General features: G+C 29.2%; 1 protein-coding gene across 1 annotated transcript; it reads left to right on the forward strand.

The window, feature by feature from the left end:
* Nucleotides 1–13,047: 13,047 nt before the first annotated feature.
* On the forward strand, nt 13,048–16,746 carry LOC109797822 (G-type lectin S-receptor-like serine/threonine-protein kinase SD3-1). Its single transcript, XM_020357964.3, has 2 exons — nt 13,048–13,971; nt 14,149–16,746. Exon 2 carries the CDS (start codon nt 14,255–14,257, stop codon nt 16,526–16,528), a length of 2,274 nt encoding a protein of 757 aa, XP_020213553.2. The 5' UTR covers nt 13,048–13,971; nt 14,149–14,254; the 3' UTR covers nt 16,529–16,746.
* Nucleotides 16,747–24,475: the final 7,729 nt, after the last annotated feature.

A 24,475-nucleotide genomic window follows, 5' to 3' on the forward strand; every position in this document is an offset into this window, starting at 1 on the left:
ACGAGTTCTTCGAGTTATTTATACTCGCCCGGCCGGACTTTTGCCGACAATCACGAGTACTCGCCAAGTCGGAATCTAACCGATCAAGGTCGAGTTTTTTCACAAAACGAGTTATTTATACTCGCCCAGCCGGACTGTTGCCGACAATCACGAGTTCTTCGAGTTATTTATACTCGCCCAGCCGGACTTTTGCCGACAATCACGAGTTTGCCTACAAGTCAGAATCAATTTGAAAATAATTTGAAAATAATGATTTTTATTATTTGATGTTACCTCGTTAAAAAACCTTTGTGGCATAAAACCCTCGCAGCAGACTCCCATGCTTCCTCCACGAATTAACATCTGGGCACGAAAGTCCATTAGATGTTGACTAGGATCCTGTTTCCCGTCAAACGATTCCAACTGCTGATACGATGCTGTTCTTTGACAAACGGGACCTTAGATTGACGATCCGAACGGCCAGAATGAAGAACCTCACTTCCCGAACCTATAGTCCAAAAATCAGCCCGATCCAACGGTGAACGACTTCACACCGATTAAAACACAGTACCAGTCCTGTTTTGCGCTAGAACACTTTCACCTACTGATACGAAGCTGTTTTCTCCCAAACCAGGCCTCTGGTTAATAATCCGAACGGTCAGAATGAAGAACCACACTTCTGGAACCTGCAGTCCAAAAATCAGCCCGATCCAACGGTGCAAGACCTCACACCGACGAAAACACAGAGCCCACTCTGTTTTTGTGCGGGAAACTTCCTCTCCTTCTCTCTCTCAGGGTCGCTCCCCTCTCTCAAGCCATTGATCAACGCCATCATCTCCTCCACGGTAGGGTGTTGTGGGTCGTGGTTGGATGTGCCGCCTCTCGCCATAGTAGAGTGTAGGTTTTTTCCTGTGACTTGGGGCGTAGGAAGAGTTTTACCGTAGCCCCACGGTGGGCGCCATAATGTTCCGGCCACGGGGTGCGCTAGGGTTTTTCCTAGGTCAAGCCGCAAAGCCAGAGCATTCAAAAAGTGTAATCTGCCTCCTTAGCTCTAGGTCTTTGGGTTTTATAGTGCGTCGTTCATGGGCCTCTTGGGCCTCGAGGATCAAGGGATTTCCTTAACCGTTAATATTTGGAGAATATCTTGTCATTAAAGATGAGATTTTATCCCTGATATCGGAACAATATCTATGTGGGAGAGTTAGATCGGATTTTGGCCGAGTTACTCCTGCAGAGCAGACAGGTCGGATTCTAACCGAGTGTACCCATGTAGATGGGTTGGATCGAATTCTGACCGGGACGGTACACTTGCCTTCCAGCCTTGAGCCTATAAGGCGAAAAGGCTTGTAGCTTGGTAACCTAGTCAGGTATTAGCCGAGCAGAAGGTCAAGTCGGATTTTTACCTAAACGATACATTAGTCGGATTTTTACCTAGACGGTACATATATATATATAAATTTATAATGATATTTTTTTATGTATTATTATGGGTAATATTTTTTATGGTGAATGTTGAATTATGATGTATTTGTATCATTTATTAATACAATACCTTATATGGTTACAAAGATAAATGATTTCAATAAAAAAAATAAATAAAACATGAATATTGATTTTATCAACTAGTAATTTGTGTTAAATGTAGCAAGAAAATGACAAATAAGTGTGAACTAACAATTTTACTGGCATTTTATTCGATTTCATTCAAATGCTTAAAAATCGAAAAAAAATATTACATGATTTTGATAAAATCATAATCCCTCAGCTTTTGCATGGTGTTAATCACAAGTACAATATTAGTCGGTGTCACAAATTTAATATTTTTACATTTAAGGTACATATATAGGAATTAGGAAGTATCTCAAATCAACTATAGAAAAATATCATCAAGACATTACGTTAGAATTAATTTTCACACTTGATGACATCGCATCTATATGTTATTGGTTATAATTATGTCTCTCTAGATATTTCAAATATATTAACTAGAATTATGTCTCTATAACTAATTTATTGATAGTTTAAATCTTAAATACTATAATAATTAATTAGCCATTTTTAATACCTCACTCCTTTACATTCTAAGAAGAAGAAAAAAAACAGGTTATGTTCTCATTTCCTCTACACTCCTGAGTTTCACCTAGTCATACCTATTAGTAGTTTATTAGTAGTCTTTCAGTAGAAATTAATTGACCTTCCAAGTATTATTATCTTTTTACTTTTTTTTTATTTGTTATTTTTTTTAATCTTAATATCAACTATATTAGTCATCTCTTTGTTAATAGTCTTTTTAAATGACTAATAACTACGTGATAGGCTATGCTTAGCGTTTTCTTTAATAGGTGATGTCAATAAAGTGTAATTTTATTACTAATTAAACCTCCTCTTAATCTTTTGTTACATATTACTTTATTGTCAACTCCAGTAGTAAAAGAATAAAATAAATTTGTTCATCGATATCCCCATATCTTTAGTCACTTTTTTTCACCAATCCTTGTCAAACACCTCATCATAAATTATAAAACTTCTATCTTATTAGTTTAAGGTTTTAAACAAAAGTTTGGGTAATAAAAACAAGGACTTGAGTCACGGACATAAGTTGTTGAACGAAAAGATCGTTCTGCACAAGATTTGGAACTATTCTATCACTTAAAATCACCACTTTAAACCTAATTTATTCCCGTGCGAAATCTTGGACAAATTTGTTAGTGGGTCCATTTTATAAATGAGAATTCGATGAAGGGAAAGGGCCACTTTATTATTACATTGCATTCATGATCGAGTTTGCACCAACGAGTGCTTTTCACACATAATTTAAATTTTTTGTATTCTTTTGATAAAAGGTGGGACGGAGAGATCAAAAGAGAATCTCCCTTCTTTTAGTTGCTTTTTTATCACTAAAAGAAGACTATCTCATTGTTTGTTTTAGACATAAAACTCATCTTTTCCTTTTGTTAATCACTTAAAAGGGTGACTTCTAACCCTTGTCTCATGGCAACTAGCTAGGTTTTTCCACCTAATTCCATAGGGTTAATTTGTTTCATACATGATTTTAGGATAGGAGAAAAAACTTGAATCTAATTGGATATAATGTTTTAAAAATTTATTTACTGAAAATATATATATATATATATATATATATTATTTTTAATATAAAATATTTCAAAAAGGTTTATAACTTATATTTAAATAGATTCTATATATAAAATTTTTGAATTCAAAACAAATTCTTTAGATAAAACTTTCACCGGAACAAAAGAAAGATCGTTCAATGTCGTATATCAATAAGTTTCTACTTCCTTATTTAAATTATTCCGAACCTCTTCGATCAAAATTAATGAAATATTAATATCAATTTTTATAATAATTTTTTAAGCCACAAAATTATTAATATTTAGTAATTAAGTAATTTTAACATTTTATTATAAAGACAAAATAAATGTTAAGTATGTGATAATTAAGATAATGACTTAAATATATTTTTATTCTATAAAACGAGTATATTTTAATTCTCTTAAAAATGTTTTTTTATCCTTGTAAATGGAACTAATGTTTAATTTTAGCCCATATATATTATTATGTAATCTTTGTTAATCAATGTGTTTGTTATAAGATTAAGTGACCACTTTAGGTAACAATCATAAATGTCTATGATAATATGTTAGTATTTGATATTTAAAAAAAAATATAAATTTTTATAATTAAATATTATTTACCTATCTTAAAATGAATATTATAACTAAAAATAATAATTTTAGAGTTTAGAAGATAAAAACTAAAGAAAATATTTTAAGAAGATCAAAATCAAAATTTTATTAATAGAAATGTTATGTATATTGACATAAAAAATGTCATTATAAGTATAAAATATGTAGATATAAATCTATTTGTCATATAGTTTCACATAATTTTAATGTTCATTTTGAATGAGATCTAATAACATATATTGTATGTTATTATCGTTTATATCTACACTTTTTAATATATCAATATATATTATGTTTATAGTGTATATAAAAATAATTTAGTAATAAATATTGTGTTACTATAAAGTATATGTCCCTGTATAACAATTTTTTTTTGTAGTGTTTACTCATTTTACATAGACCAAATTTAATGATTCAAAAGTTTAAAGAATTAAAAATAAAGATTATTTTAATATAAAGAATAAAATTAAAAATTACTTATAGTCATAGTTTTAAAAACCGGACCGGTCATCGAACCGGTTAAGGTACTGGGTCAGTGTGTCAAAGGTTGAACCGGTGGGTCACTAGTTGAACCGCATGACTCGGTTTTTATTTATTTTTATTAAAAAAATATTCATATTAAATATATTTTATACTTATAAATTTTAATAAATTTATATCTTATTTTAAATTTCAATTTTTCTATCTTATTTAAAATTATTTTTATTTTTATTTTGTAAAAAATATATAAAAAATTACATATTAAACTGTATATTAATACAAATTAAAAATATAAATAATATGTACATATATAATATGCTTGCAATTGATATCACAAAATAATATATGTAATATTTACATATATTATATTATTAAATATATAATATAAAATTAATAATATACTATAAAAGTTATTTAAGTTGTATATTATATAAACAAATACATTAGAACAAGTAGTTATTGTTATATTTAATAAGAATCTTTGTTCTTCTATTAAAAGATTCAATTTTCATTATTATTTTTGTGGTTTATGGTCCCTTAAAAAAGAAATAAAAAAAGAAATAAAAATAAAAAAAAAGTGGTTGAACCGGTTTGACCCACCGGTTCACCGGTTGAACCGGAAAATTGACCGGTTCAATCCGGTTTGAAACGGGTCGACTGCATAACCGATCCAACTTAAAGTTCGGACCGGCTGGACCGCCGGTTCCCGGTCCAACCGGTCCGACCGGCCGGTTCGGTCCGGTTTTTTAAACACTGCTTATAGTCCAAATAATATTTAAGTCTTAATTTTTTTTAATATATATTAGATAGATTCGTCACAACTATGAAAACCTTATGGTCTAAGATTACAAAAAAAATTCAGATAAACTTCGTGTGATAGATGATCTGCAAAAGATTAATATGGTTGGAAAAAAAATATGGAAAATGATAATACACTTTCTAAAAATTTAAAACAAGAAATAAGATTTTTTTTTCTTCTGTTTGTAAAAGCAAGTTAAAATTATTTTTAAATTAATTTTAAAATCATTTCAACCTTAAATTTTATTCAGATAGAAATTGTTTCTAAATTAATAAAATGAAAATTAGAACTTACAACTTACCCCCAAATTGAACCTGATGTTTTGAAAGAAATAAAAATATGCATGAGAACGTCATGTCACCATCCCCTTGATTGAGAGCAACTCCTACGACAATACTATACCTCATGTGAACAGCATTAGAAAGTTGAAAAGTAAAATTTTAATGTTGGAGAGTAATTTTTAGAGTTCCAAGTAGGTTCTTGGAAGGTATCCACTTCTCTTCTCTTGTTATGGGCCCATATTTTTAAATATATCATTAAAATATAATATTTTGTGCTTTTTTAATGTTTAATAAATATATTGTGGGATTCATTTAAGAAATTTTAGTGAGTTTCTTAGTTAAAGTAAAAAAGTTATTATTTGAGTTGTTTAAAATAATTAATGTAATATGATTTTGTATATTATCAAAATGTAGAAGAAAAACTTTGATTGAATTGTTGGTTGAAGATGCTCAAAGTTCACTATGCTCAATTTAGATTATGTTGAATATCTAAAATAAATTTATTAATTTAAATAAATAAATCATGATGAAGTAAAAATATAAAAGTAATAGAAATAAGGGAAAAAATTCAATAACAGAAAATTTGGTCGCTCCATTAGAAAATGACCCTAGTTACACATGGAAAAGTATTTGGAGCTCTAGACCTCTTTTTAAATAAGGTATCCATTGGAGAGTGGGTAGTGGAAAGGATATTATGATTTAGGGCGAGACTTGAATAAAACATGATATTCATGGTAATTGTATTAGTACACCAATTATCCCCAAGTTGTAAGGAGTGAAAGTAATGATCTCATTTACATGATTAACCAAAGTTGAAAAGAAGACACTATCACAACCATTTTTAATAACGAGGATAATGTTGTTATCTTTAACATCCCGTTGGTAAACATGAATGGACTAAAGAATATGGAAATGGAGTAAAGATGGTTGCTTCTTGGTTAAATACACCTACCACAGTTGCGTGAGCAACATATTGAAATTGGACTACTTGCATGCTAATGGTGCATGAAATGAGATGTGCAAACTAAATATCTTGACCAAAGTTAAAGACTTCCTTTGGCACTCGTAAGAATTGCCTCCCTACCAAACAAAATTTATAGGCTAGGGGCATACATTGTTTGACAATTTATGTAGTTTGCGATGATCAATATGAAAATTCTTGGCACACTCTCATTGGTTGTGCCTACGCTCAACAATGTTGGAATGCCAACTCTGTAGGAAAAATCATCTTTACTTTTTTAATGAAATGTAAAAGCCTAGAAGATCTCATTTTTCTTTGTTTTGTAAAACTTTTAAAACTCATGAAGCTGCTAAATTTGTAGTTTTAGTGTGGAGAATGTGGACTAGCAAAAACAAGAAGCTTTGGGAAGGGTGCAACTTGGAACTATTATGAAATTAAGCTATGAGCCAAAAACACCTTAGTAGTTTGGATTCAAGAGCACAACCATAAGGTGTCAGCCCACAAGATCACCATATCGCCTCACTCACTTAGGTGGATTCCTCCCAAAGTTGGCAAGCCAAAGTGCAACGTGGATGTGACTTTATTTACAACTAAGAGGTCCTTCGATGTTTGGTTTCTACCTTTGCAACCACGAAGGCTCTTTTGTGAAGGCTAGGTTTGGTGATGGAAACATACTTCCTAAGAATTCCTTTAAAAGAGATAAGTTCAAGAAGGGTGAAGGTTGATATAGTTGGTTTGAAAAATTGTATGGTACTTATCCTTATTTTATAAGGTACCATACCTTTGGAGACCTATCTTACCTTAAAGGACCCTATTATTGTTATGCTTTTTTTTTATTTGCAATTCATTTTAGTAGTTAATGTATTATGATATTTTTGGTCTTGTATCTTGGGTCAAGTAGTGTAGGTAATTTTGTCCTTGTATTACAGGGTGTAATTAGTAGATTATGAGAAGTGTAACTACTAGAGTCTTGTTAGATTTATTTGGGTTTGAATGACCCAAATCTTTTTATGGCCCATGGGTTTGGATGTCCACTTGCTTAAGCAAGTGTTTTGGATGTCCAAACCATGTCAAACTTGCCATCCAAGCTACAAATTAAGTCACATAGCTTTGATAATAACATCTCAACAAACTTGTTAAAAGTAATCATTAGTCTAGTAAGTTGTAATGACTAGGTTAGATAGTTAGAATTAACTCAAGCTAACATAGGTTATTCTTAAACTAGGATTAGCTTAGGTTATCCCATAAGCTTTTAGACAATTAATTAGAGACATTTAACTAGAGTTAATTATCTTAAGTACAAGATAACTAACCATGGTTAAATATAACCATAATTAGTCTAACTAGCACCATAAGTCAACTAAACTCTATATATATTGTAGTTTTCACACATTTTGTACAACTTTGATGTTATTTAGATTTTGACTAAGAATTTCTCTCTAAATTGTGTCTCTCAAAAGTCTAAATTCTCTCTTTGATTTACTTCCAATTCTTTTATCATTTTGCTAAGAGTGTAATGGGATTTAAAGTAGTTTATCTTCTACCTTAAAGTGACACCACTTGAAGAGAGTTATTCACCATTGAAGGTGAGTTTAGAAGTTCCCTCTTCCATTGGAAACCTTGAAGAAGCTTGAGGAGTGTTAAGAAAAAAAAAAATGGGAAGAAACTTGAAGGAGAGGCTACAACAATCAAGTTTCTCTTTAAGGTTTCCATCATTAAACATCTTCTCTTTGTTTTTGGAGTGGCATGAATGTGAGGCCTATGCACTTCTTAAAGTCCTTGAGTGGGTGATTCAATCTCTTTCGAGGTAGATTGCAAGAGAGTGGTTACAACGTTAAAAATAATCATAAAGATTTTTTTGAGTTTGGAACCATTATAAGCAAATCTAAATTGTTACTTCTTAGTTTAAAAAATTATAAAGTCGATTTTATTAGTAGACAATCGAATTTGATAGTCCATTCTTTGACAAAGGTGACTATTTCTTATGCTGATTTACATGACTTTGGTTATATCTCTCACTCTATTGTCCAACAAATTATGAATGAAATACATTAAAAAATAAAAAAAATCCAAATCGTGATATAGTAATATTTATCTTAGATTATATAAATATCTCCATAAATTGTCAATATCAATCTATCATTTAATTTTGGTTTATATTGGGTTCAGTTTTGCTTATCTTTCTTTATTTTTTTTAGTCATTAGTTAATAATAAAGACAACATAAATACTGACAAATTAAAAAAAAGTTTATACTTTTTAAGCACCAAATAAATAAGTTGCATATATATATATATATATATATATATATATATATATGTATATGTATATTTATCTATTTGAATTAGAATAAGAACGTCAAAGTTTGAATCTAAAATTTTGTGCATATTACTTTAATTTTTACTATTAGGCCCACTCTAGTTTCAATATATCTAGTTCTAATGTAAATCACCTCTCAAGTTAATTATGAAGTAGTTAAGTAATATATATTATTGGTAGAGTAGAGTACTACTTTGGTCTATGATTTCATGAGACACGATAATAGTAGAAAAAATATGATAAATTATTTTTTATTTTTTTATTTTTATCAGTCATTTTAATTTTTTTTTATCATCACAAGATATTAAAGAGTGTATTGGATTAAAATTTCAAAGGATTTTAAAAGATTTTTTATTATAAAAAAGTCTATTGATATTTAATCAAATTTTTTTATTAATATAAAAATGTTATGTGGTATTCAATTAATACAATTAATATTTTTTAAGAGTACATTAACATCTAGTGTTATTCAATTAAGAAAATCATTTTTTACGAGTATGTTAAAATCCAATAGTATTCAATTAAGATTTTTTTTTAATTGAAAAAATTTATGGGTATTACACAACATAAAAAATTCAATAGATTACTTTGATAAATGATTTTTGTGAGATTTTTTTAGTAGAACTAACATATAATTTACTTATTCAACTATCTCACTAAAATTATTGAGATTTTACATGATTTTTTTTTCTCACCTCTTTTGCTTTTCTCTCATCTTTTGTGTCTCCTATCTCTCTTCCCTATCCCATATTCTTTTTTTTCCTCTCTTTCTCCCCTTCCTCTCTCATCTTTTATTTTCCCTCTCTTTCTCCTCTCTCCCTTTCTTCCCAATCTCATCTTCTTCTTCCTCTCTCTCTCTCTCTCTCTCTCTCTATATATATATATATATATATATATATATATATATATATATATATATATATATATATCTTCTAATGTCTTTTGTATCTCATATTCTCTTTATCTTTTTGTTCATCTCTCTCGTTTCTTTTATCAATATTCTTTTGTTGCATTTTTATCTATTAGTATTGAATTATAATTTATGAATATTTATCTAAAATTATTAAATATTATATATTGTTATTTTTTAAATGATTAAATATTATATTTGTTAAAATTCAACTAATTTTTATATTTTCAATAAAATTCAATATTAAAATATATTAAAAATATATTTTGACAATTCTATAGATTATTGAATATCATAAATTCAAGCATATTGTTTAAATTCAATAGTATGAATAAAAAAATACAACTGCATAAAAGATTGTATATAGAAAAATGTTACTTAAAAAAATGAAATCATAATTAATTATTTATTAAAAGATTAAAAATTATTAATTTTATTTATTTTATTCGAACATTGTCATTTATGTTATTTTTATTAATTATATTATTTTTAAAAATTTAGATTGTCATTTGAAATCTAATAAATTTCTTTTAAATCTTAAGATACAAATTTATTAAAATTTATATTACAAATTTTTGAATAAAAAAGACTTTTTAAAAATCATTACAATCTTACATGATCTTTCGAAATTTTTTTAAAAAAATTTCTACAAAAATTTTAGTCTTTGTGTTTTGTGCTAAAAAAAAATCTTATAAAATTTTAATTCAATACACCTCCTAATACTCTTAGTTGATGTGTGACTTGACACATTTAAGTGTCACATTATCAATTGCATATCATGTTACAAAGTGATATCAATGAATAATAAATAACATGTTATTAATGATCAAATTAATAACAAATTATAAAAAAATAACATAAAAGAGTTGTCAATAAAAATTATTATTTAGGACTAATTGTATGTAAGGTTTCTTTTTTTAAAGTGAAATTTATATGCAAGATATCATATATAAATAAAGTTTGTAAGGTATTTAGTAACTAAATATTGTGGTGTTACCAAAAAAAATATAGTTGATCCATAATTAAAGTTATTTTAGCTACTCAATAGGCGTGAGTTCATTTTGTAAAAAAAGAGAAAAAGTTAGACTTAAATTCACGTCTCTACACTTACATAATTTAATGAATTCTATATATTTTAGAGACTAAAATTAAAGTGTTTTTTTTAAATATATTTCTTTTCCACATACTTTACTGTTATTTATTTCGATAAAAAGAAAAATTAGGATTAAATTATCATTTTCTTTAAAATAAAACGTTGATTTAATAATTAAATGAGTAATATCATATACATTCTAACATGGTTGCCAACAAAACTAGAGAATATTATTGTCAATACTATAGTGTATATATATTAACATAGTATCACATGAGTGGTATACAAATTTCATGTATCTAATTTGACTTAGAAAATAAAAATTTTTAATTAATGTTTTAAAAATCAAAAGTACAAAGTTAAACAAAAATATTTATTATATTAAAACCTAAAACATAGAGTCATTTTTGTATATTCTTAAAAATGCAAATATTATAAGTCGTATTTAATTGATAAAGTAGTATATGCATTGACTATGTGTGATGAATTTATTAATTTATTAAATAAATTTAAAATCATTTATATCATAATTAATAATTAATTGAAAATATAAAATAGCTTTTCACTTTCTGTGTATAATCATTATATTTGACTTAATATGCTTAAGACATTTATATATTAAAAAAACAATAATTACTCTATGGAATAGAGCATTTTGAAATAAGGATGTAACAATAATTAAATCAATGATTGTTAAAAGAACAATAATTAAATGAAAAGTAAACCAACATTCTTAATTTTTATAGTCTTTTAAAAAATATTCACCTTTTTAAAATAATATAAAATAATGAGTGTTTATATTCCATTCATCCTACAATAACTTTAGTTTTAATATTTTAAAAAAGATATTAAAATGAATGATATTTTTATTTTTTAATATAATATTAATTATTTTTTAATAAATTATTTAACTGCTATAATTAAAAATAATATATTTATTACACATTAAGCTATTTTAATAAAATTATATGATCAATATTATTATCTTAATATACGTGTAAGAAATTTAAACCATAGTTATTGTGAGATGAAATAAATTTAGTAAAATAAAATATTGGATCACTTTATTAAATGCACAAGAGTGGTAAATGTTTATTTAAAATAAAATATTATGTCACTTTTTTTAAAATATACCCAAACAAATAATATACCAAAAAAATTCTATTTTTTTTACAATCAATTATTCATTAATCATGATTAGTGTAACTTTTAAGATAATTATTATAAAAATTAACTTTTAAAAATTTAGAGAAAGTTCACTTATCATTTAATAATATTTTAAGGGAACTATGTTATTTGAAATGTCTAAAAATTTAATATTAAATATATTTTCAGTCTCTTAAATTTGGAGGATATATTTTTTCTCCTCAAATTTAAAATTATAATTTCAAAAATTATTAATTTAATTTTTTAAATTTAAAACTTTTATTTTTAATACTTAAAATATAAAAAAATATCATTTTAATCTTTCTCGATTTCTTATTATCAATTATAATATTAGCAATTAAAATAACATATATATATATATATAATTATAAATAATTAAAAAAATAAGTTAAAGAAGTAAAATAATAATTTTTAATATATATTTTAAAGATTAAAAGCATAAATTTTAAATTTAGGAACAGAAAAATATATACTCCAAATTTAGCTAATGAAAAACATAATCAATTCATTTAAATGTTTTTTCCAGTGTTTAAAAAACCGGACCGAACCGGCTGGTCAGACCGGTTGGACCGGGAACCGGCTGTCCAGCCGGTCCGAACCTTAAGTTGGATCGGTTATGCAGTCGACCCGTTTCAAACCGGATTGAACCGGTCAATTTTCCGGTTCAACCGGTGAACCGGTGGGTCAAACCGGTTCAACCACTTTTTTATTTTATTTTTTTATTTCTTTTTTAAGGGACATAAACCACAAAAATAATAATGAAAATTGAATCTTTTAATAGAAGAACAAAGATTCTTATTAAATATAACAATAACTACTTGTTCTAATGTATTTGTTTATATAATATACAACTTAAATAACTTTTATAGTATATTATTAATTTTATATTATATATTTAATAATATAATATATGTAAATATTACATATATTATTTTGTGATATCAATTGCAAGCATATTATATATGTACATATTATTTATATTTTTAATTTGTATTAATATACAGTTTAATATGTAATTTTTTATATATTTTTTACAAAATAAAAATAAAAATAATTTTAAATAAGATAGAAAAATTGAAATTTAAAATAAAATATAAATTTATTAAAATTTATAAGTATAAAATATATTTAATATGAATATTTTTTTAATAAAAATAAATAAAAACCGAGTCATGCGGTTCAACTAGTGACCCACCGGTTCAACCTTTGACCCACTGACCCAGTACCTTAACCGGTTCGATGACCGGTCCGATTTTTCAAACTATGGTTTCTTCTTCTTCTCCTTCTTCTTCTTCATTTCACCATAATAATAATAATAATAATAATAAATAACTTACAATAAAGTAAATTCCTTTTAAACCCTTTCTCTGGTGTTGCTTTCCGTTCTTCATTTCTTCTTCTTCGTCAATATTCACCACTGTACTCCCATTACATTGCTTTCTTTATGCCCCCCATTTGCTCTTATTCTCACTCTTACTTACCACTATTCTTTCTCTGCTCCCAGAGAGCAGCATCCTCAAAGTCACCCCATTTTCACTCACTTCCATCCACACCCTTTAACTTCATGTCCTTTCCCAACCAGTCTAACATTTCTGGTGCATCTCTTTAGCTCAGTTCCTTTTCAGCTAAGTTGTTGGTTTCTAAGACAAGGGTGGAAAAAAAGGTACAACATTTCCATTTGGTTCATCAGATTTTGTGCATTCAAGCTGAGCATTCCCCCAATTCAGAGCTCAAGCTTTTCCACTGTGTTTGATTCATTCAGATCTCTCTCACTCTCTTTAACCCATAAAATGCCAAGCTAACTCTTTTTCAGCCATCAGCAATATTATGCAAATTGTCTCTTTTTCATTCTTTTGTGGGGTTGGTCTCATCTCATGGTCTGTTATTGGAACCATTTGCGACATTCAAGGTTACCCTTCTGCAAGACCATTCTTTTGTTTCTTAAAAGTCTAAACCTTGAAAAGTAATTGCATTCTACGAAATGGACTCCTCTTTAGTCTAATTTGGGACCCGTCTCTGCTTAAAGTTCCAATTTTTAAATCTCAAACCCGTCTTTTCCTGTTATTTTCCACAAGAATGAAAAGGCCTTCCACCCTGGGATCTCCTTTTTATCTTCCTTTTGCAGCCATTTTCCGCACATAGCTCTCCACACTGTCCAATTTCAAGTTGCTCTGACAAATTTATGTTGCTACATTGTCAATTTCTTGCAAGTTTGTATGAAGCTCATGGTAGCAGTGTGTGGTTGCTGATTGAATTTCTGACTTTTGGACAATAAGGTACCAAACGTGTACATTTCTACCTCCTTTGATTCATTCTGTTATTTTCTTCCCGACCCTTCAATTTTGACATTATTCTCTCCTAATATTTTTTGAAATATGTGTTTTTGAGCTCTTATCATTGCACTGCTGAGCCACTCTTTGGCCTTGACAAAAACTTACCTAATCTCTTTATAGGTGTTTGGCCACGGTGAAATTCAACGTCCTTCACTTGTAAATGTGACTTGGGCAATAGGATTCATTGTTATATCTCTTATATTTGACCCTCTCAGCATATATAGATATGCTTGAACAAGACTGTGTTTCTAGATCACCCTTTTTGCTATGTATTTTTGTTGGCTTCTTGCTGCATCCTGTTGTGTCAACCGTGATACCATTGGGTTCCAAGCTTTCTGTGGTTGACAATAACTTTTGGGTTTCCTCCAATGGTGATTTTGCATTTGGGTTCTTTAACATTTTAGACGAACCTAACCAGTTTAGTGCTGGCATTCGATTCAATTCGAAGTCTATACCATATGACCAACAAACAGTGGTCTGGGTTGTTGGAGCTCATGACAAAGTGAGTAACATGTCCTATTTCCAACTCACTCCTGAAGGGGAACTGATCCTGTTTGATTCCTTACAAGGAGTCACTGTATGGAGGAGTAGAACTGGGAACAGAGCTGTTGTTTCAGCTACTCTTCATGATAATGGCAATCTTGTTCTGATAGACACAGAGCAAAACATCATTTGGCAAAGCTTTGATACTCCATCTGATACACTGCTTCCAGGACAGAGTTTATCTGTTTATAAGACCCTTCGTGCGACAACCAAGAATCCCATGACCAGTTACTACACACTTTACATGAATGCTTCAGGTCAATTGCAGCTCTGCTGGGAGAGAAATATTATATATTGGACAAGTGGAAGCCCTTCTTCTGCTTCAAATCTGACTGCATTTCTTACAACTGGTGGAGCTTTGCAACTTCGAGACCAAAGTTTGAAGGCTGTTTGGAGTGTTTTTGGAGCAGACCATAATGATTCTGTGAATTATCGATTTCTTAGGCTCGAAGTGGATGGAAATCTCCGCCTGTATTCATGGATTGAAGCTTCACAGTCATGGAGATCAGTCTGGCAAGCAGTTGAGAATCAGTGCAAAGTCTTTGCAACATGTGGTCAACTTGGTGTCTGTGTCTTCACTGCTTCCGGTTCTACTGATTGCAGGTGCCCCTTTGAGCTAACTGAGTCTAACCAATGTTTGGTTCCATATGAACAGGAGTGTGAATCTGGATCCAATATGCAACCATATAAGAACACTTATCTGTATGGAATTTATCCTCCTGATGATTCAGTTGTCACAAGTAGTTTGCAGCAATGTGAGCAGTTATGCCTGAATGACACGCAGTGTACGGTTGCAACCTTTTCCAACAATGGTAGACCACGATGCTCCATAAAGAAAACCAAGTATGTTACTGGCTATGCAGATCCATCTCTAAGCTCAATATCTTTTGTTAAAAGTTGTTCAGGTCCATTTGCTGTAAATCCTGCTCTCACCAAGCCACCTCTGCCGAAACTGCCTCGTATGTTCTGTGTTCCTTGTCTAATGGGAGCAGCCTCAGGAACATTTTTCATCTTTGCTATCCTCCAGCTGGGAGTTGTTTTCATCATCTTAAGAAGAAAAAACTCCACCATGCAAAATGTCACGGCAGCTTTCACAAGCCAAAATCCAAAGGGCTTAGTTGTGTTCTCCTTCTCAGAAATTAAGAGCCTCACTGGGGACCTCAAAGATCAAATTGGGCCAAATATGTTCAAGGGTGTGCTACCGAACAATTGCCTGATTGCGGTCAAAGACCTGAATGCATCCATAGATGAAAGGAAGTTTCGAAGTGCTGTTCTAAAGTTGAGCAACATCCACCACAAGAACCTTGTGAAGCTGGAAGGTTATTGTTGCGAGTTTAACCATAGATTTTTGGTGTATGAACATGCCAAAAACGTTTCACTGGATAAATACATTGACGATTGCACTCTTCGCAAGAGGCTAAGTTGGAGAAAGAGAGTTGAAATATGCTCAAGTGTGGCCAAGGCCATTTGTTATTTGCACACCGGGTGTAGGGAGTTTGTGAGCCATGGGAATTTGAAGTGTGAGAATGTCATGTTGGATGAAAATTCAGTGGCTAAGGTGTGTGAATATGGGTTTGCAATAGCAGATGGTGAGGCCACATATTGTGGCTTTTCAGCTGAAAAGGATGTAGGGGATTTTGGGAAGTTGGTATTAACCTTGTTAACAGGGTGCCAAGATCATGAACAACTTTGTGAGTGGACTTACAAGGAATGGATGGAAGGGAGGGGAGTTAATGTGGTTGACAAAAGAATTGAAGGTGTTGTCAATTCAGAGGAACTAGAACGTGCATTGAGAATTTCATTCTGGTGCCTTCAAATGGATGAACGTAGAAGACCTTGTATGGAGGAGGTAGTGAGAGTACTAGATGGTACATTGAACGTTGATCCACCACCACCACCATTTGTCTTGCACAGGCCCTCACAGGAAGATGATCCACAAGAAAATGGTTCAGAATAAGTAATTTTTTAGGATCTTTTTATCTTTTACTTTACATTTTGTTACCTTCATATTCAACGTGTATAGTAGGACTAACATCTAGGTGAAAATTAGTCGTTCAACTCTTTTTGCCCCTCAACCTATATGGGGAAGTGACTGTAGACTTCGAAGACTATGTTGTTCATTTGAAATTTGCCGCATCTGCGTGAATTTAAGTCTTCATTTGAGCACACACTAAATGACTGAGTAGTTTATTTTTTATAGGTATGTGTGAATATTAGTTATTGTGATGATTTGTCTGATGTTTGCATTCAATTTCCAATTGTCTGATGAATTCCTGTTATATTTAGTCTATAGTTTAAGAGTAATCATAATTGTAAGAACACCATATTTTCATTGAATACATATGCGTCATTGATTACTAGATACGAGAATACTGTTGATGTCACTAACCTGAAATGCTTCTTACACATTTATATAGTATATGCAAACTTCAATTTGCCTTATTGCAATAGTGGGCAATGGTATCACTGTAACTCGCGTAGAATTAATAGGTATACCTAATTAATGAGCCCATTGTAGTTGGCCCAAATAGTTTTGCAGTAGGCCCAAATATGCAATGGTTTAATAGAGGTGGCGATAGGTTTTCAAGTTAGAAAGTTGAAAATTTGTATGATGATTCTAAAGAACATGTAGTTATCCAAGCAGTGCAATGAGCAATTATTCTATTTTATACGATTCTTCAAGTTTGTCATTAGATTCTTCGTGTGCTTCAGTGATTTGGGATTCTTTTTTTCTTCCAAATTTCTCCATTACTCTTCAAGATGCTACTATTAATTACTTGAATGATTTCGCGTAATGGCAATTGGTTATGCAAAGGGAAGGTTGATGGACCACCCTCTCTCTGAAAGTAATTACTTAAACTCATTTTTAAGTCTCACGAAATTGTCTAATGCTTCATCGAATGGATTGGAGAACTTAACATGATAGATGGTATGACACAAGTTAATTAGAGTTGCTATTTTATTAACATGACATTTACTTTGTATAATGTTAGATATAATTCCATCTGGTTTGAGAAAATATCGATTGGATTTTTTTTTAAAGATGAATTCATGAGTATAAAGTGATAATTCGAATTACACCAAATCGATCTAATCTATTAACTGATCCGTTCAGTTTAATTTGTATTTTTGAGAAGTTTGATCCGTGAATGGTACTAACAGATAAAAAAAATAAAATGAGGTGTTTGAAGGGTCACAAGACAGGTGAAGCGTGAAATGGACAAATGATCCTTTGATAGACTAAACAGAAAACAAAAATGAAAATCATTGATTATTACAACTCGACAGATTCTTGAGTAATCATAATGTACTTCGATTCAATAAAGGATGGTCACGGGATTATCAATTAAAGTTATATTTGTATGTCTCATAGTGAAACACGGTAAAAATATAAATAAAAAAAAAATAAAGAAAATTTTATTATTATTATTTTTTATATAGTTTTCTTTTAATTATGAAGAAACTTAACTGATTCATTTTTTTATTATTTAATCTTATACTTATAATTTTTTTTATTATAATCAAAAATTCATTTAATTCTTATATATATTAAAATACAAATAGAAGTTCCTACAGTTATTCTTAAATGACACGATTTAAAACATTCAACACATAATACAACAATTAAATCTTAATTTTTAAATCTCTTAAAATCTGACAATTTTTTAATTTCATCTTTTTTTTTTCTTCTTTCACATGAGTCTCAAAATATTTTTCTTTGCCGGATGGTCTTTTTGCAATTGTTATTCCTCATTTAATTTTGAAAATACCATAAATTTTTTTTATCCTCTAAACTATCATGACTTTCCCATTTGCTCTTATGAAACGACAAACTATTGGTATTTAAAGGGGCCTAATGAGGAAAAGAAATATAAGCAACGGGACAATTTGGTTACAATTTATATATATATATATATATATATATATATATATATATATATATATGAAGAGGGTTATAATAACATCGGTATAACTTTTACTAAGTATTACACTGCTCAATAACTCTATATTAAATGTGAATTTTACAAATTAAACCATTAAATTGAGAGTTCTTTACTCTTAGATCATATATATAAAATTTTATGTTAATCCAAGATGATTTGATACTTCATTCTTATAAAACAAAATTGATGTAATATATTCATTTCAAAATATACTAAAATATGAATGCTTTGATTAACTTCAAATTGTTGTTCAATTTTAACAAAATTTGATATACACATATAAAGTGATATGAATTTTCAATCTAACGGTTAGATTTACAAAATTTACATTTAATATAGAATTATTGAGTAGTGTAATACTTGGTAAAAGTTACACCGATGTTATTATAACCCCTATATATATATATATATATATATATATATATATATATATATATATATATATAAGCCTTGGCCCCCACTTCCTCAAATATTTCACTACTAGAATATTGCTATATAGTGACACACATCCTATAGTGACACTATAGATGTTACTAAAAATTATTTTTATCCACATAATAACTACAATATATGTTGGTATATTATTAAAAAGTATGGGTATAAGCTATAGTGACACACAAAATATGTTGTTAAATCTCATTCAAAATCAACACTAAAATTGTGTGTAACTATATGTCAAATAGATATATACCTACATATATTGTACCTATAGTGATACTTTTTGTATGTCACTATATGTAACATTTCTTGTAGTATTTTAAGTTAATATATAATATGTTTGATATAAAATTGTTAGAAAAAAATTATGAAAAACTTTCATTAGATACATGGTGAATAACTAAATAGTTTAACATGCTTAAATATTTATTATATATAATTAAAATTTATAATAAATTATATATATAAATAAATATTATGTTTAAATATATAAATTATATTTAAAACTTGTATAAATAAATATTTTTAAATATATAAATTATATTTTAAATTTATAATAAATAATTTATATTATAACACAATGTTATTTTTATTTATTGATGTTTTTTAAGGTATTAAAATTTATTTATAAATAATCATGAAATAATAATAAAATTAAATAAGAAATTAAAAAAATTTCTAAAAATTTTTTCATCAAAGAAAAATTTCTAAAAATTTTTTTTGTATAAAATAGAAGTTCGTATTTAATATATAAGAATTGATATGGTTGAATTTTAATATTTTTTTATTACTTTTAAACTTTAATTAATGTATTACATTATTTGAATTTAAATATGTAAATAACTATAAAGGCAGGAAAAAGTTTCCCTTGCTAAATCTATCCTACTGATGGTCTGATAATTTTTTTATGCAATCTAATTATGGATTATCATGTTTAATAAGACTATTGATATTTATAAATTATAATAATTAGTTTAAAAATGATATTTAACACATTTCCTAATAATGTAAAAATTTGGGAGTTGACTAGTTGAGGTAATATGCATGTGTTCTTATGTTCAAACTTTTTTTTTTTTTACATAATTGTAATATTTATAGATTAAAAAAATGGATTGTTTTTTCGGAAACTCATTTTTAAAAGGCAAATTTAAAAGTTTATTCCAACATTTCTCTTTAATCCCCCACTTCAAAAGGCTCCGTTTTTTTAAAAAGAAAAGAGTTTTTAAAAAGCTCCATCTTTCCTTGTCTGCGGCTTCTCCAACTTTTGCTTGCATTGTTACTTTTCCATTAAAAGTTTTATCATATAACTAAGTATCTTTTAACACATTTGTTAACTTAATTACTCCCATAAATAATACTATTAAGTGGGGATTATATAAGCTCGAGCAAAAAGGTGTGTGATTCCAGTTCACAAAGGGTCTCGAGAGTTTTCCATCTTATATATCAGGATTTGTTAGAGCACTTGCAATATGATTTAATTAATTTGCTAGTGGTAGTAGTTTTGCCGCGTAGTAGTTTAGGATTTCATATTCATATATATCATATATAATATTATATACTATGGTCGGCCAGGAACTTTTCAACCATTCACACAGTTTCATGCCTTCAAAACTCCTTCATATGCTTCTCACAACAACAATCTATATTTTCTGCTGAGTGATCACTCCGTGGTTTCTCTCATGGTTTTGGCAGAAACCAACAAAGTAAAAGTAAGGGTCTTATCCTGTGTCCACCTTAGACATGCAAACTCAGCTTTTCCACTAGTTTTTGTGCAAGTGTTTTAGCGTGGACCCGTTTTGGATTTAGCAACGGCAGAACCTGAGATGTCGTCAACCTCTACAAGAACTCGAATCAAGTGGCAAAAGCAAAAGCTTGAAGAAACAAAGCAACAAAGATCAATGACAAGGCCAAGTGAGAATAGTGCTTCTTCAAGCTGCCAAGAACAAGGTATTTGCAATGTTGAGGAAGATAATAAAGATGTTTGTTCAAGTTCAAGTGGCTGTGCTACACCAAAGGCTAAAAGACACAGAATACAAGAGCTGTTAACATGTCCACCAGCTCCAAAGAAGAGAAGGGCAAGGCCTAATTGCTCATCAAATAGGTCACAAATAGCATTTTTTTCTTCACCGGATATAGAGTTGTTCTTCTTTTCTGCACTCAGAAATGTTTCAGTTTGATGGATATGCTTCTAGTTTAGTTCCAAGAGAGTGTGAAGTTCAGTTCACTTTAGTTCACTTCAGTTGGTGACTGTCTAAATTGCTGATACTAGCAAGAGATAAAGTTTATGACTATTTTGTAGAGTGCACTTAATTGTTAGCTAGGTATGACTTTTTTATTCTTAAAATTTCTGTGGTTTTGGTTTTGCTAGCTGGTGTGTGTGAATTAATCTAAACTTCTAAACAATGAAGCTTAGTCCTTAATTTGCGAGTATGTAGATTTAGGTTCTATCTATACCCTTCTCAAAGGGCATGTAGTTTCAATTTGTATCATACAACTTTGACATCTTCTGAAAATTATGTGTTAGCTGCCGAAGGATTCGGCTGTGTTTGGCTTCATGAATATGATCAGTTGATTAATTATATAAACTTTGCTTGCTGAATGTGTTGAACTTATCTAATATTTTCTTTTGCTAGTGCCATCTCCACACTATATTTATTAAGAAAGAGGGGAAGAAAGCAACTTTTGAATGTGGATGTGTATGCTTTTGATTTTGAATATTCCTTCATCTGGTCCTTATACCTCTTTTGATGTTTCTTTTTGTCATCACTATATATGATGCTGATGAAATGCAGTCCACACGTAATGCGGCTATAAGCTTTATTATGAGAAGCCTAATTCTGTCTCATTATATTTATTTTTCTTTATGCACTGCATGTATTCAGAAGCGTCCAGACTACTTTATATGATTAAAGTTGCATATCTAGCACAAAGATTAAACATGAGCGGTAAATGAAAATGTTGGGTATCATTATCATTGTCACGGTTACCTTTGACAGTGCTAAAAAAAGAATAGAAAATGGAAGTAAAAGTACAGCATCTGCAGCAGCAAAATGAGAATCCAAAGATGCATGGATTGCTTTTGATGGAATATATGCAATGTAACCAAAAAGTCCATAATATAAATGATGCTAGTTTTGGGTTTATTATATATATGATTGAGTTGATGACCCAAATGGTGTCCTTCCTACATATACGAGGTAACACAGACGGAGAGAGAGAGAGAGAGAATCCAATGAATAAGGTGGTTCGGGTGGCCATCATTTTAAAATGTGTCATTTTGTATATGGGCACAAATGTAAGGGGCATTTCCAGGACTCTAAAAAATTTAACTACCAATGAATAAGCCTCTGTTGCTGAATTGTCTAGGAATTTCTGTGTTAGTTTAATTAAGAAATTAACAACTTAACATTGACCCCATAAATCAATTGATACCACACTGAGTGAGCGTGGTCTCCAATTTTTTTTTTTTTTCTATCATAGGAATTATGATGACAATGAGTTAACAACATAGTTTGAGTCTAACATCTTACATATATTACTCCAATTTCCATCACCAAAATACTTTATAAAATACAGAGGGGTGTGGTATGTACTAAAAATAAGTTACCAACTTAGAATTACTTATGTAGAAACAAATACATAGAATTGAGGTGTATTAATTAATTTTGGTTTGTTGGATAAACTTTTCCTTTATAAGCTGATAAATACTTCTAAAAGAACAAGATACAAAAGAAAAATAAAATAAATCTTTTTATTAATTAAAATTAACTTATGCATAAATTTAAAATATTATTTTTTAAAATTTAATAAAAGAACTTCTGCAAATTAATTTATAAAGAAATTTATTTTCTAAAAAGTGCTTATAAAAAAATTATTCAAAACACCCTTTGTTAACTAAAAAAGAGAGAGGAGTATGATTAGTTAAAATTTGTTCAATAAATTAGCAATGATCCGCTTGTTAATTAGGAGGAAAGAGGCATTTTGAGGAAGAAGTCCAAATGATTTTTAGTTTTCTTCCCGTAATTTTATTGCATTTCCAAAAAATACTCCTTTAATTAAAAGCTCCCTTTTCCTTTGTTTTTCATTTTCTCTTTTCGTTCGTCGTATATTTTCTCATATCTAGTTTGAGTAAATGTATGAATAATTGAAAGGAAAAGGAAAAGTTAACGGTCGTGTTACCTGCCATGCGAATTAAAATAGTTGGGTGCAAGAAGTAAAACTTTGATTTTTATGTAAATAGGTTACCATACTCGTTGGGAGGTAGCCATGTTAGAATGGATTGGGCTAACAAGGCCAAGGCTTCCTAAATTAATGTCTAAGCACAACCTTATGTAGGCTGCACACTTTTCGAGCCACTTCCACAGTTTTAAATTTTTTGTTATTTTTTATTTTTTATTTTTCCAAAATTCAACTTATATAACTATTTTTATTGACATATTTATCTTAATGTAATAAATAAGATATGAAAAAATTATTTTATTTAAGAAAAGGATTAAAAATTTATAATGTTACAATGGTTATAATTATTTTTAATATAAAAATACTTATATATAATATGGTAATTTTATCCATCATTATATATAACACTATAGTAAATTTATATATATATATATATATATATATATATATATATATAATATTAAGGATTTAGTCATAAGTTTATTAAATTTAAATTTTTATTTGCTTTTTATCTCTTGATTATTAAACATTTAATCTTTGTACAGGTATTTAGTAAAATTAAATAAGAAACTGGATAATTCATGACCCAATTAAACTAGTTTGACTTATAACAATATAAGTTTTTGTTAAGTATTATCTTTTAACAATAATTGTCTGTTATGATATTCTAAGGCGTGATGTTGAGAAATTTTGAGAGAGAAAGAATTTTCGAGGAGTCTTTAAATGTTTTAGATGATTTATTTGGACAGAGTTCTAATTTGATTATAAAGAGAAAGTATATAAGAATTTTTTTAAGAGTTGAGCCTCATAAATTCAATTCTTAAGAATCTTAAGGAATTAAGTTAGAGATAAGCTCTCATAAATTCCAACAATCATACCAAGAGAAAGCAATATAAGAATTTAACAAACTTTGGGAAATGAAATAACGAAGAATGGAACAGTTGTAATGTTGTATTGTGGGAAACAAAGATAATCAAGAAGGGTGAGAGTGAATGGAGTAGGAAACCATTAAATTGGGAGCATTTTGAGGGTTTAATACATGATTAGTCCATCATATTAAACACTCAAAATTGAATCTTGAAAACTTTAAGCTCATGATATATACACTGTAAAGAGCATAAGGCTAAGGAGGGGAACCATCCCTCAAAAGCCGGCCCAAGAGGTTGGAGAACCTCCTGCCTTATAAGGCCCCCCTGGTAAGGAGACCTCCCTGATGTGGGACTTGTTACATTACCACCCCCTTCGAAAGCCAGCGTCCTCGATGGCTGCACTCCACGGTACTTCACTCACCGGTACTTCACTCGGCCTTTTCCGATCAGAACCCTCCGGTGGTCAGAACCCTC

Source organism: Cajanus cajan, chromosome 6, assembly GCF_000230855.2.
Source record: "Cajanus cajan strain Asha chromosome 6, NIPB_CcT2T_4, whole genome shotgun sequence".
NCBI lineage: Eukaryota > Viridiplantae > Streptophyta > Magnoliopsida > Fabales > Fabaceae > Cajanus > Cajanus cajan.